The 14,214-nt window shown below is 45.7% G+C and overlaps 1 protein-coding gene across 1 annotated transcript in view; it reads left to right on the top strand.

Moving 5' to 3' along the window:
- MAP3K20 (mitogen-activated protein kinase kinase kinase 20) overlaps positions 1-13,146 on the top strand; it is a 90,914-nt gene extending 77,768 nt beyond the window's left edge. The window contains exons 17-20 of the mRNA XM_065637214.1: positions 5,523-5,639; positions 7,135-7,209; positions 8,270-8,420; positions 12,315-13,146. Of these exons, the coding sequence (XP_065493286.1) occupies positions 5,523-5,639; positions 7,135-7,209; positions 8,270-8,420; positions 12,315-12,994 (1,023 nt within the window). The 3' untranslated portion in view covers positions 12,995-13,146. The remainder of the gene's footprint in view (positions 1-5,522; positions 5,640-7,134; positions 7,210-8,269; positions 8,421-12,314) is intronic.
- Positions 13,147-14,214: the final 1,068 nt, after the last annotated feature.

Below are 14,214 nucleotides of genomic sequence, written 5' to 3'. Positions count from 1 at the left end.
AGCGGCTCAGGACCACTGTTATCACAGAGCTTTCCATCTCAGCTGCTGCAGCCCACGTTTCTCAGGGCACCAGCCCCCCAGTGCACAGCAGCACCCAGTATTTACCAGTTTATTCCCTTCCATGGCGGCACAGAGCTTTGCAGCGCTGGATGGTAAAGAGAGGCGCTGTCAGGGGACGGATATTTTAGATACTGCCGGTAGGTCTGTGTAGGTGTTGCAAAGGCCTCGTGCTTCTCCAGGCGAAGCTCCAGCCAGGCAGTGCCTGTTGCCTTGCGGAGTGGTGAGGGCTCCGGCTTTCGGAGGAGGCACCCGGGCGACTGATAACATAAATACGTCTTTCTCTTGCTTTGTTTCTGTATGTTTTATGACCATCTCTCTTGGAAGGCCTCCCTTCCGCCCCTGTTTTTTTCTGCCTGCACAGCTGAAATAAAACCGGCGGTGGAGCCACCTTCTCTCACTGGAGCCTGGCTGGCAGCAGCCTGCCCTGACCTGAGACACCAGCCATTGTTAAGGGTATAACACATTTACATATTTTGCAATAAAACATCAGTTATTTGCATTACTGTGTCAAGTTTTATTTGATTCTTTCACCTAAAAATGACTCATTTTCCTTTCTTGTATTTTAAAAACCAACTACTCTAAGCTTGTTTGAGAATAATCAAAAATTGCCCATTTAGCTAGAAGTCATTTTCTTTTCAAAAGGCAAATGTTATTTAATCTTTCAGCTGTTCATTGTGCCATCATAAATACTTTCTTTTCAGCACAGTTGTGGGGACTGAAATGAGCCCACTAATTGCCTCCCATTTCGACTGACATGTGGTGGTTTAGTGGAAAGAGAACACAGCGGGGAGAAGGAAATAGGAGGCTGAGAAAATGAGAGCTAATTATTTTCACTGCCTCATGTCAGGCTCTGTGTCAGCCTTGTTTTTACAAACTGGAAGGTTTAGCACTAAATAAAACAAACTGGCGTCATGTTTTTATATACTGGCAGTGTCATGGAAGCAGCTGCACATCTCAAAGACAATATAATGCCTGCATTCGCATGGACACCATCTGACAGCCACTGTGAGCCACTGCTAATGAGGATATCACAGTGGTGCCAAGTGAAAGGTGCTGAATTATGTATGATTCTTCATCAGTGCAGCAATAGTCCTGTACATCATTATGAGACATTGTTTTGCTGAAGAGATTAAAACATTCTTAGTTCCAGACCCTGCAACCTATACACGCTACAAGAGGTTATTAATGGAATTTTTAGGGAGAGTTTCTTGTGGATTTCTTTTTGGTTAAAAATATCTCATGGGACAGAGCCGTGGTGGGTCATGACACTATATATATAAAGAAGAGAAGCAAATTAACCATAATTGTGTTATCTTCCTTTAAATCCAGAATAATAAAATATAGTGTAGCAGGGTGATACATAATGATAAATAACCCAAGTGCTGTCACGAGATGTTCAACTCTAATGCCTTTAAAACAGCAGGTTTCAGCAGCTGAGATAGATAATAGCTAAGAATGTAAAGGAGCTTCTGGGGACCTAAATCATCAACATGCTACTACTTTTAGTACCAGCATGACCAAAATTTTTTTCATATTTGTTTCATCTTGCGTTACATCTTACTTTTCCTCTAATATCCAGTTGCCTGCTACAATGCCATTTAGATTTTTTTCTTCAATATTAAAAAAAAAAAAAAAAGTGTATTGCAATGACTGATTTTAAAAATTAATCCTGGATTTGGGCCTCCTTGAAAATGAGGTGTCTCCCCAGCAAGAGTTTTAAGCTGTTGTTGCAGGAGACATGTTTGTTGTTTAAAGCCTGTGCCTGATATTTTTCATTTCGCTTTTGGTTTTTGTTGCAGACGTTAGCGCATATGGGGTTAAAGGAATATTGTCACCACAGTAAGATGGAGACTTAATTTTTAAAGTGTTTTTATTTTCTATTTCAAAGCTGAGGAGAAGTGGCTCAAAATACATGTGTGATTTGCTTTTCTTTTCTACAGTCATTTGCAGAGGCTGCCGATTTATTTGCTTTGTCAAAGTGTTATTTGGAAATGTTTTTCACACAAAGTTTTGCTGGTTGTGTCTCTCAGTTCTGAAACTAGATTAAAAAAAAGCTGAAATCCTTTATTTAAATCAAAATCAAGCACGTAAATATTGGGAGGTATTTTAATGCTTGAATTACAGGATGTCCAGGGAAATCTCTTTGAAAGACTTCTGTAAGTATTTTATCAACCAGACATTTTGAACAAGCTATTTCCAAATTATTTTTCCGCATACAACTTGCACTAAATGTAGTCTCGATGCAAGAAATCTTATGGCTCCAATTCATCAAAGAATTGAAATATGTATACTTCATTATTCTAGCCAAATTTTTGCTTAAGTGGCTAAGCATCTCTCTGCTATTCATTGCTAAATAAGAACATAGAACTCAGTTGGAAAACAGGGAAATATATCCCTTTCTGTAGCACACAAATCTCGCATTGTTTACTGTGTGGTTGAACAAAATGGTTACCAAGTTTGTAATACAAGTAGCCACCTACTTATCTTAGATATTTCCCAAGTGCCTGATTCAAAAGTCACCTAGCTGCTGTCTTTTCTCCTTTTTCCTCCCTTCCCTTCCCTTCCCTTCCCTTCCCTTCCCTTCCCTTCCCTTCCCTTCCCTTCCCTTCCCTTCCCTTCCCTTCCCTTCCCTTCCCTTCCCTTCCCTTCCCTTCCCTTCCCTTCCCTTCCCTTCCCTTCCCTTCCCTTCCCTTCCCTTCCCTTCCCTTCCCTTCATCTTTCTATCTTTTCTCCCAGCCTCTCCTTCGCTTTCTTCTCTTTGTTTCTCTCTCTTTCTCTCTTTCTACGGATGATTTTACAATAACGCAAAATCAAAACCTTTCCAAATGAAATGGGACGCACATGGTTTTTAGTGACCATGGAAGCCACATTTAGTGTGGTAATTTCCTCTTTTGGTGTCCGCGCGGTGTGACCGGAGAGGACTCTGCGGAGGACCGAAGGTTTGGGGGCTGGAGTTGAGGGACAGGAGACTGTTCCTTTCTCTGAGACTGCAGTTTGGGGCCGGGGCTGGCAGTGTTTGTGCCAGGCTCTCGCGTCCCCAGCTGCATGGGGCAGCCCAGTCCGTCACCGCGCGGAGGGGACTCCTGCCTGTGTGGCCGATGCGGCGAGGGGCTGGTGCTGGCAGCTGCCCACCGCCGGCCTGACCGCGGATTGACACAGCTTGCCAGCCTTTTCTTCAGAGATGGTCGTTTGATTTGTGGTGTTTATTAAAACGAGCTCGTGTTTGTCAGATCCGGTCTGTAGGGAGATGTGAGTGAACGGCACAAAATCCCGAGTCGTGAAGGCGCAGGAGCCCTGGCACGAGGTGCGGCTCTGGCTCTCTGTGCTTGGCACTGGTCTCACGGCAGGAGATGCGCTGAGTTAACTGGAGGACAGTGTTTTATGTCAATGTTTTGTTCTTTCCTTGGCTCTGGTGTCTTTGTAAAACTTATAATTGTCATCAAGCATCTTGTCTCTAACCTCGAGTTCCATCTGCAATAGGGAATCCAGGTAGCACGAAATTAGGAAGTCCTGCAAAAAAATCTGGCAGCAAGGATGGTGTGGGCAGGGAGAGGGGCACAGTTTGAGGGGTGAGGAGTCAAAGACAACTCACTTTGCCATTGCTTTTCAGTTACATACCACATACAGTCCTCACCCAACAACATGGCCAGTGCGTCGTGCGGTACCTATCCAGGAAGAGAGAGCCATAACCCTGGGTTAGCTCACAGCCCGAAAAGCAGGGCAGAAAAGGATGTGCAAAGAGATACAGTCCATGATTAGGAAACAGAGGCACAGGGCGACTTCGGCACCTTACCAGGTTGTACAGGAAGCCGATGGCAGAACTGGAACTGAACTCAGCACCTCTGTGTCTCGCTCTGGTGCCCTGGCCACTGGACCGCAGCTCCCATCGCTCAGACTCTCACCAGTGCCGATGCGAAAATCAACTCAACACGTCCACTCTGCTCATAAACGCAGAAGCTTTCAATGGGGACAGATGGACACACAGGGCCAAATGCTTTCATAAGCATAATTTGTTGTTGTGGTTCGGAAACGATTATACTCTGGTTTTCTTTTATCTTGGAATTGCCAATTCAATGCCTGATTGGAAGCTTTGAGACTTCTGAGGGCTGAGCTCCTACATTACATTTATGAGAGACGCACGTGCAAAGAGTAGCAGATAATCGCATGTGCGAACGGATACTTTTTAGGCTGCTGTACGTTTGTGTGTGCAAATATCTGCTTACGCAAGCCCTTGGCCCTCAGTGGACATCTGTGTCCCCATTGAAAGATTTGCATTTTCTGAGCAGAACTGAGCAAATGCTGAGACCGCGCTTGCCCAGCCAGCGGTGTGCGGTGGACACAGACCCTCCTGAACCCCCAGCATGGCTGGAGGAGCTCCTGTCCTGTGAAGGGCAGATCCCCCTCCTGCACGGAGACAGAGGCACTCTGCTTCACTGCAGCCCTCTTGTCCCTCAGGGGACTGATTTTTGGAGGAGCTCAGTGCACTGGACGGTGTCTAATCCCCAAAGCACCTGCCGAGCACACCAGCAAATGTTGGCTGGTTGCACCATGGGCAGTCAGTCTCTGGTCCCCAGTGGGAGCCTCCTTGGCCACAGGAACAAGCCCCACTCCCAGCACTCAGCCGCACAGGATGTCCTGTGGGATGCTGCCGGAGCCCTCAGCTTCTGCAGGCTCATACCTGTGCTAAGGGCCAGACATTGGCCCCGTGTTCAGCTCATGGGATTATATAAAGATACCTTTCATTGCTTTGGTTTATTAGACCCACTGTGATTATTTTCCAAGCTGAGCTTGCTTACAATTAATAGTGCAATTGGAGGTGAGCAGAAGTTGAGGATGCTCAGTGCCTCACTGGTCACTCAGTATCTGAAACAATTGAGCTATAACAACCAGCTCATCTCTTGCCCATTATTTGAGGACTGTTTTAATGGTGTTTCACAGGCCCTCTGGTCACTTGTTCCTGGGTCCACTGGGAAGATGTCCTTGGGGCTGGCTGCCAGCACTGGCTGTGACCCCGAGCGACGGCTCTCGTCGCTGCCTTGTCCCTCTGCACGGGTGTGCGGGGCCCCCGTGCCACCCGTTCACAGGGGCTGTCCGTCTGTCCAGGCGGGGGAACCCTCTGTTCTCCTGCAGCCCCTCAGGGGTTCCACACATCTGGAGACATCCAGACCTGTCAACGTGGTCACCACCTCTCAGTGTGAGCTGAGAGCAGAGCGAACAAGAGAACCCGAGGGTTTTCCATTACCAACACTTTTACTGGAAAATGTGCATATCTTAAAATACATGTATATTCCTTATTTTTCTTGTTACATTATTTTTTCCCCTCATATATTGAGGGTAAGGTTTTGGGTTGTTTTAGCTTTTGATTTTGTTTCACTTTTGTTGTGTTGGGGTTTTTTTATTATTTTTTTTTATTTTTGTATTTGTATTCTGACAATCCAGCATTCTTTTTTTATTATTCATAGGATTGTAAATGGAAAATGTACATGGAGATGGACGGGGATGAAATTGCAATAACCTACATAAAAGATGTGACATTCAACACTAACCTACCTGATGTAGAGATTTTAAAGATGACAAAGGTATTTACAGCCTTAAAGCTTTCACGAATTCACAGATCTCACACAAAGACATTAAAATACCACAGCAGTCGACTTTTGTGCTAGTGGAAGCTCAATCTCTTGACAGCTTTTAAATAAAATGCACATTTTAAACAGATTTGTATCATAATAGGAGTTAGGTATTTTGGTTCTCTTTTAAGCTGACAATAATGTTAACAATAGAAAAATAAGAGAATGAACTAATTTATATTTTCATGTTTTAATTCTATATTATATCCTCTGAATTTATTACCCCTTTTGAAGAAAAGAATGTTCAAAAAATTACTTTCCTGTTCAAGAGAAGAAAGTGATTTAAATGTTCCAGTTTGAAACTTCATGTTATTTGTCTGTTGTGGGGTTTTTTCTTTTTCCTTTTTTTTTGACATAGTTTTAGAAGTTTTACATGGTTCTAAAACTCCCTCTTTCATGCAACAATGAGTTGCAATGACTGAAACCCATCAGCAGACAGTATAGCACTGAACATCTGCAATTCAATGTCACTGGGCATTTTATCTTATTTCAGAACCTGCCTGTAAATATTTACCAGCCAGCATTTAGACTGTTTTTACCATAAGTAGCAGAAGCTTTGTTAATGGAGAGGGCTTTCTGTTTGCTGTTATTTTAATTGGTTTTTTTATTTATATGCTCTGCTTGATAATAGCTAACAAAATAAATTTCTAAATGAAAAAATATACAGCTGGATTACCAATTAGAATGCTGCTCTAATGTGCACTGATGAAACCCCCTGAACTCCTGAATGATTTTAACTGTAAATTTTTTTGCCAATATTTGGGGTGAACTTTTAGTTATTTTTTTAAAGGAAAAACTGAAAGTCAGATTCTCAACAGTCAGAATTTTAAGAAAAATGAGAAAATATGAGTATTTGTCAAAAAGGATTCTCCTATTTAATTCACACTAATAATGCTTTTATAGTTAGTGATTTCTGGAACAACATATGTGATTTTTTAAATTATTATTATTATTTTGTTGTAAAATAATTTTCTGTTTAATCTTAGACATTTTAATTTTTTCCTTTAAAAAATGTTTAAAGTTAAATGAACTAATAGCTAGATACAACAACATTAACTTTTCACATACTTCAACATTTTTCTATCTGTCAGGGAATATCTCAGAGAATCTCTAGATACTTGTTCTTGCTGGCATTTTTAAGTCTAGCAGAAAAAAACCTGTACATACATAAAAATGAAAAAGGTTTATGTCCCCATGAAAACATTCAGTGTTGTCTTACCTCCTGACTGTTATTTATAGAAACCTCTTCTCAGTTTCCTTTTGCAAGCAAGCAATTAAATAATTCCAAAATGTATTGCCTTGTTTCATAAAATTTTAAGAAAAGTATTGATTTTAACAATAGGAAACAGATGGAAAAAGGCAAATGTTGAAAATATCTTTGGGATGTTTCAGAAACAAGTCAGGAGATGAAAAGCACCTTATAAAACTCCCACCATGTTTCTTTCAGCCACCGTTTGTAATGGAGAAATGGATTGTGGGGATAGAAGAACACCAGTCTGTAGAATGTGTTGTTACGTATGAGGTAAGCTCTAAGAAACAAATTTAAAAAATTGTTTATCCAAGATAAAACTTACGTGGGAGGTGTGGAAATAGTATCCTCTGGCTTTGTTATATCCTATAATCAAGTCTCAGCAGCCTGTAATTAATTGTAAAATCTAAAGTCCAGAGCAAAAGCTGAATGAGGTTTACAGAGACAACATCCTTGGACTGCTGCCTGGGACAGCTCTTTTTCTCAAGGACAAAATCTCCTTTTGCTTGAGACGTGATGGTTGGTGTTGTTTGCATTACTTGAAGAAAAAGGTTTTTACATTTTCAATGAAGTGCTAATTAGGAGAGCAGAAAAGCAACAAGCAAAGAAAGAAAATGAAAAGTCAAGAGTAAAATAAGACGAAATAAAACCCAGACAACAATTTAATGTGATAGAAATTAGCCTTTGTTAAAAGAGTTTGCAGTTACTTACAAAAATGTTTTTATAAAGACCAATGCCACGCGTCGCAAGGAGGTTAATAATTGAGACCTAGCTCTGTCCTGAGCAAGGATTCAAGCAGTGATGGAGAAACAAGGAAATCCTGGACCTTGCCTGCCTGTCTCAGAAGTGAAGAACGGTAGTTTTCTTTCAGCCTGAAGTTTCTCGTGGGAGTCATAGCCCTCAACAGCACATTGAACTTGACATTCCCGTAAAGTTTTGCGGAGAGTCCCCCTGCAAAAATACCTGCCTAGTCCTACCTCTTGTAGCAGAAAGCACTGCCCATTTGACATTCACATTGATATACCTAGTAAAATATATTTTTTGTGTTTGTAGAGGGAGGCCTTCAGAGCTTTCCTCCACATGGTACATGAATTGAAACCGTTATTCACTACCGCGTTTTTAGCATAGTCACAAAATACCAGCCAAAATTATCTAGAGTCTAAAAATACTTGAGAACTGGCTAAGTGGTTTTGAAAAACAGACTCTATATTGAAAATGCTGCTGCCGCCCAGGCACTAGTGGAAGTTCCCTCATAGGAGAGCTTAGTGAGTTGTGTGTTGTTATGTCCTCACATGTGTTGTGTCCTCATGTGTGTTGTGTCCTTCCTGAGCAGAGCGACGTTAGAGCTCCCAAAGCCACCAGGCACATCCAAGCGATCTGCTGGAGCAAGGTGAAGGTGCAGGACGAGGTCGAGACAGTACAGCTCATGATAGAGACCTCGCTCCCCAGCTCGGAGGGGAATTCACGGAGCAGATCCGACTCAGGTAAGTCAGTACGTGTGAACTTTACTGCTGACATGGACGAGGCACATATGGTGAGAACTGCTAGGGGAAATCCCGTGGGAAAGGGTACTTGAAGGTAAAGGGGCCCAAGATAGTTGGTTAGCATTCAGGGACTGCTTCTACCAAGCTCAAGATCAGAGCATCCCGACATGTAGGAAGTCAAGGAAGGGAGCCAGGAGACCTGCTTGGCTAAACAAGGAACTACTGGGCAAGCTCAAGTGGAAGAGGAGAGTCTACAGATCATGGAAGGAGGGGCCAGCCACTTGGGAAGAATATAAGGCTGTTGTCAGAGGATGTAGGGAGGCAACTGGGAAAGCTAAGGCCTCCTTAGAATTAAACCTTGCGGGAGGGCTCGAGGACAACAGAAAGAGCTTCTTCAAATACATGGCAGATAAAGCTAACACCAGAGGCAATATAGGCCCACTGATGAATGGGGTGGGTGCCCTGGTAACAGAAGATACAGAGAAGACAGAGTTACTGGATGCCTTCTTTGTCTACACTGCCGGAGGCTGTCCTGAGGAGCCCTGTACCCCTGAGGCCCCAGAGGAAGGCAGGGCAATGGAGGAGTTGTCTTGGTTGATGAGAACCAGGTTAGGGACCAATTAAGCAATCTGGACATCCATAAATCCATGGGTCCAGATGGGATGCACCCGCGGGTGCTGAGGGAGCTGGCTGAAGTCATTGCTGGACCACTCTCCATCATCTTTGCTAAGTCTTGGGAAACGGGGGAGATGCCTGAGGACTGGAGGAAAGCAAATGTCACTCCAGTCTTCAAAAAGGGCAAGAAGGAGAACCTGGGTAACCATAGACCGGTCAGCCTCACCTCCATCCCTGGAAAGGTGATTGAACAACTTATCCTTGGTGCCATCTCAAGACACATCAAGGATAAGAGGGTCATCAGGGGCAGTCAACATGGCTTCACCAAGGGGAAGTCGTGCTTGACCAACCTCATAGCCTTTTACGAGGCCATAACCAGGTGGATAGATGATGGCAAAGCAGTGAATGTGGTCTGTCTTGATTTCAGTAAAGCATTTGACACAGTCTCCCACAGCATCCTCACTGCTAAACTGAAGAAGTGTGGTCTGGACGATCGGGTAGTGAGGTGGACTGGGAACTGGCTGAAGGAAAGAAGCCAGAGAGTCGTGGTCAATGGAGCAGAGTCCATTTGGAGGCCTGTATCTAGTGGAGTGCCTCAAGGGTCGGTACTGGGACCAGTACTATTCAATATATTCATCAGTGACTTGGATGAGGGAATAGAGTGCACTGTCCGCAAGTTTGCTGATGACACCGAACTGGGAGGAGTGGCTGACACGCCAGAAGGCTGTGCTGTCATCCAGCAAGACCTCAACAGGCTGGACAGTTGGATGGGGAGAAATTTAATGAAATCTAACAAAGGCAAGTGTGGAGTCTTGCATCTGGGCAGGAACAACCCCAGGTACCAGTATAAGTGGGGGAACAACCTGTCAGAGAGCAGTGTAGGGGAAAGGGACCTGGGGGTCCTGGTGGACAGCAGGATGACCATGAGCCAGCACTGTGCCCTTGCGGCCAGGAAGGCCAATGGCATCCTGGGGTGTATTAGAAGCGGGGTTGTTATAGGTTGAGAGAGGTTCTCCTCCCCCTCTACTCTGCCCTGGTGAGACCTCATCTGGAATATTGTGTCCAGTTCTGGGCCCCTCAGTTCAAGAAGGACAGGGAACTGCTGGAGAGAGTCCAGCGCAGGGCAACAAAGGTGATTAAGGGAGTGGAGCATCTCCCTTATGAGGAAAGGCTGAGGGAGCTGGGTCTCTTCAGCTTGGAGGAGACTGAGGGGTGACCTCATTAATGTTTATAAATATGTAAAGGGTGAGTGTCACGAGGATGGAGCCAGGCTCTTCTCGGTGACAACCGAGGGCAAGGGACAATGGGTACAAACTGGAACACAAGAGGTTCCACTTAAATATAAGAAGCTTCTTCAGGGTGAGGGTGACAGCCACTGGAACAGGCTGCCCAGGGAGGTTGTGGAGTCTCCTTCTCTGGAGACATTCAAAACCCGCCTGGACGCCTTCCTGTGTAACCTCATCTGGGTGTTCCTGCTCCGGCAGGGGGATTGGACTAGATGATCTTTCGAGGTCCCTTCCAATCCCTAACATTCTGTGATTCTGTGTAACAGAGAAAAATCAATGCCATGATTCTGTTCCAACAACAGAGCACATCTTGCAGCATCAGCTGTTGTGGTCCCCGTGGAGGAGATGGTGTGTAGAAAGTACATTTCAGTATGCATGTTTCTTTCGAAGACCATGACTTTCAAGGAGGTTAAGCAGAGAACGCAATTCCCATCTATCTTTCCATAAGAGAAGGTTCATCTGAGTGCAGCCAGAGCTACCTGTTGTGGCAGTGTCACACTCACACCTTGACAGGAAAGACAGTTTCCTTTTGACATATTTGACATTAGGTTGAAGTGATTTAAATCTCTTGGGATTCAAGCAAAGTCTGGGGAAAGGAGAAATGGAAGAGACCATCCATTACATCTTAACAGGAGCAATCCTAACGAGAACAGAGCTGCTACCCAGCTCCCACAAAACTCCCCATGGCAGATCCAGTGTTGCAGCGACAGGCAGAGGGCCCATGACATAGAGGCTCTTTCTGTGGAAAACCAGCAAAAGGTGAGAGAGGAGCTGGGGTCCTCTGCTGGAGATAATAACGTTTTGGTCACCTTTATCCTGCTGCAATCTGACGGGGTTATGCTTTCCTATTGGAATTATATTAGCAGTCTTTAAGGACAAATCATTCAAATCTCTCAATCAGCTTATTTAAGCTGCTCTCTGTGGGGTTTTGGCCAGAGCTGTGGCCTCGGATAAGAGGAATTCCTGGTCTCTGCTCTACCCATAAGGTAGCAAACCAGGCAGCCTTTGCAGTTCAAATAGAAAATTTACAACTATTGTATTTGCTACAGGCTTTCATGCAAACCACAGGACTGACTTTCAAAAGCACTTCAGTCTGATCTCTGGGAGCTACAACTTTTGTTACGACCTTGGGGCTGTGACAGTAGGTGTGAGGGAACTGTAATACCCTGAGTCACTCACAGTTAAGCAGTGTCAGAGCTATCCTGGCTGAAGGCTTTTGCCTCACTAGCTTTTCTACCTACAGAGTTGGATTTTCTGAATGAAGCCAGACAGAGGGGTGTAGCTGGGGCTTAGACTCAGTATCTGGAGTATGCAAAGTGGACTGACGTTTAAACTTGTAGTAATAATAACAACTGAAGTGGCTCTGGTTGCTGTGGTGTTAGAACAGAAAATGGAGCAAGAGGAGGTGAGTCTGGCTGTTGCAGCAGGGATTTGCACTGGGGTCTGCACCACTCCTGTCTGTGTGCTCGGCTGTGAACAGCGTGACCGTGCTGGCTGGGAGGGACACAGGTGTGGGATGTCGGGGCAGTGCCTGTGCCTTGGGGTGCCGGCTCCACATCTGTCCTGGAGGTCTCCAGGCTCTTTTGCAACGAAGGCTGTGGAGAAATTAGCTGAGGCTGCCAAGAGCATCACAGGACGTAATTAAAACCAAGTTGGGTTAAAAACACTGTGAGGAACTTGGGAGTGGGAACTCACCCGAGCAGCCAAATGAACAGTTCAGTAAGTGTCTTCTAGTTTAAGCTCCATAATTTGCACTGGCATCAGAAATATTTGCATCACTTGCTATTTTAAAAGTCCAACATTATGTTCAATCATAATGTCGAACATACTCAAACCTCCTCAAAGACTATTTGCCACGAGGCTGGGAGAGGAAGGGTGGTTTCAGATATGTTGAAGTTCTTCAGAGAGAAACCCTAACCTCACACCTTCGGTAAACTAGGGAGCAGTTTTCCATCAATTCACAGAAAACTGACTCTTTCCTTTTCCTCGCCAGGCATCGACAGCCAGTGGATGCAGACGCTGCGGATGCACCAAATAGCGAAAGCCATTTCTCTCCAGCATGGCCACCCGCACAGCCCGACCACCACCACCCACTACCTGCCCTACCTCCGCAGCCAGGACTCCTACGCTGCTGCCGTCAGGAGGACGCGCGGTCCTGTCAGCTACCACTTCACATCCATCAACCACTCCAGGAACTCCTCTGCTTTTTCACACAGTTTGATGAGAAACCTCTCGAATTTGCAGCTGAACTCAAAAGGCAGCAGCACCTCCAGCACAGCCTCCGACACCCCTTCGGAGAGGGACAGGTCTGCTGGCAAAGGCAGGAACGCCTCGCACAGCGCTCACTCCCGCAGCTCCTCGGACGGGCGGCGCAGCGGGACCAGCTCCCCGGTGCCCGCCCGGCACTCGGGAATCGCCGGCAGGACTTCCTCGCCATCGGCCCCCCCGGCCTCCCAGCACCACAGGTACCCCCGCAGCCCCTCCCGGCCCAAGGCCATCCCGGGCATGCCCCCGCAGGGCGAGAGCGAGGCCCGGAGGGGCGAGGGGGAGAGCAGGGCCAGCGAGGGCGGGTGGGTAAAGGTGCAGCATGTGAAGAAGCCCCACAGGCAGGCCGCCGGCAAGCAGGGGAAGGACAGGCCCAGGGGGAGCTGGCGAGGCCGGAGGACGTTCTGAGAGGAGTTTGTCCCTTTATTTAACTGAGTGTTCAACCCGCTCCTATTTAACTCACTGCACCGACAGCGGGACGCCATGTCCCCCGCCGGCTGGCACGGCCGATGGAAAGGGAGAGCTGCCCGCCTTGCCTCCTGTCACAGTCAGGACTGAGGGATTTCCTTTGATTTCCTCCCCTCCGTTTGGCTGCTCGTGTTCTCAGCTGACTGGATATCCGCTGATTTGCTTAATATTTCAATAATAAAATCAGTAAGGCACAGCCGGGTGCCGTAACGAAAGGCTCTTCGTTTCATCCTTAGGGGAGGAGTTGCGCTGCTGCATCTCCACTCGCCTCGCTTGTGTCTCCAGACGCTGAACCCAGCAATGAGTGGTGTCTCCTCACCCCTTGTCCAATCTGATTCTGCCAGGGCTATAGGAAGAGGTGGTGTCTTTATCAGACCAGTGTAGTCCGAAAAAAAAGGAATACGGGGAGATTCTTCTTCAGGTCCACTCCAGTAGCTTCACTTCTCCACTTCCAGCTTCCATCCCCTCTCAGGAATTTCTCGCCTTGCTCTTTACTGAAAGCCCCAACACCAGCTGCCTGACACCACTGAGTACACTCTGTCACACACACAGTTGTCAGAAGGAGAAACAAAAACTAGGCTTTTATTCTTTTGGGAGAAAAAAAAAAACAAACCAGAGGGAGAAAGAGACATTGCCTTTATCATAGTTACATCTAACCCCACTGAGGTCTATGATAATGTTTATTCCTGGGCAGCAGGCATTTTTTAATTGATTTTTTTAAAATGTGGCTGAACTGTGTCACTTCTATCTTTCGGTCTTCAGGTAGTAAAGACAAGGTCAGCAAAGTTTCTGATTAATGTTGTCTTTAGCTCCACCGAGAACAAAGACACAGTTGTAGACTCACTTGTCATCAGAAAGTTTCTTCTTGGCCTTTTCACTCCAAGTTGATTTCACACAATTAAAAAGGGAAGGAAAAAAAAAAAAGTTAGGGTTTCCCAAGATGCAAGAGGGGAAAAGAAAGGGAAGAAACAGATAAAGCTGAACCCAAAGCAAAGCATGGTACCCTCTGAAAGCCAAGAAACTGGAAATTAGAGATGCTGTTGAACAAGGTGCTACATACCATCCATGCCAAGCAACACTCGCTGACACGCAGTTGTGAGCGATGCTGGAGGAGCTGCTGGCGCATCACCCCCTCGATGACCCCCATCACCATAGCCCTG

This window comes from Caloenas nicobarica, chromosome 6, assembly GCF_036013445.1.
Source record: "Caloenas nicobarica isolate bCalNic1 chromosome 6, bCalNic1.hap1, whole genome shotgun sequence".
In the NCBI taxonomy this organism is placed as follows: domain Eukaryota; kingdom Metazoa; phylum Chordata; class Aves; order Columbiformes; family Columbidae; genus Caloenas; species Caloenas nicobarica.
This window is presented reverse-complemented; position numbering and strand designations above follow the sequence as displayed.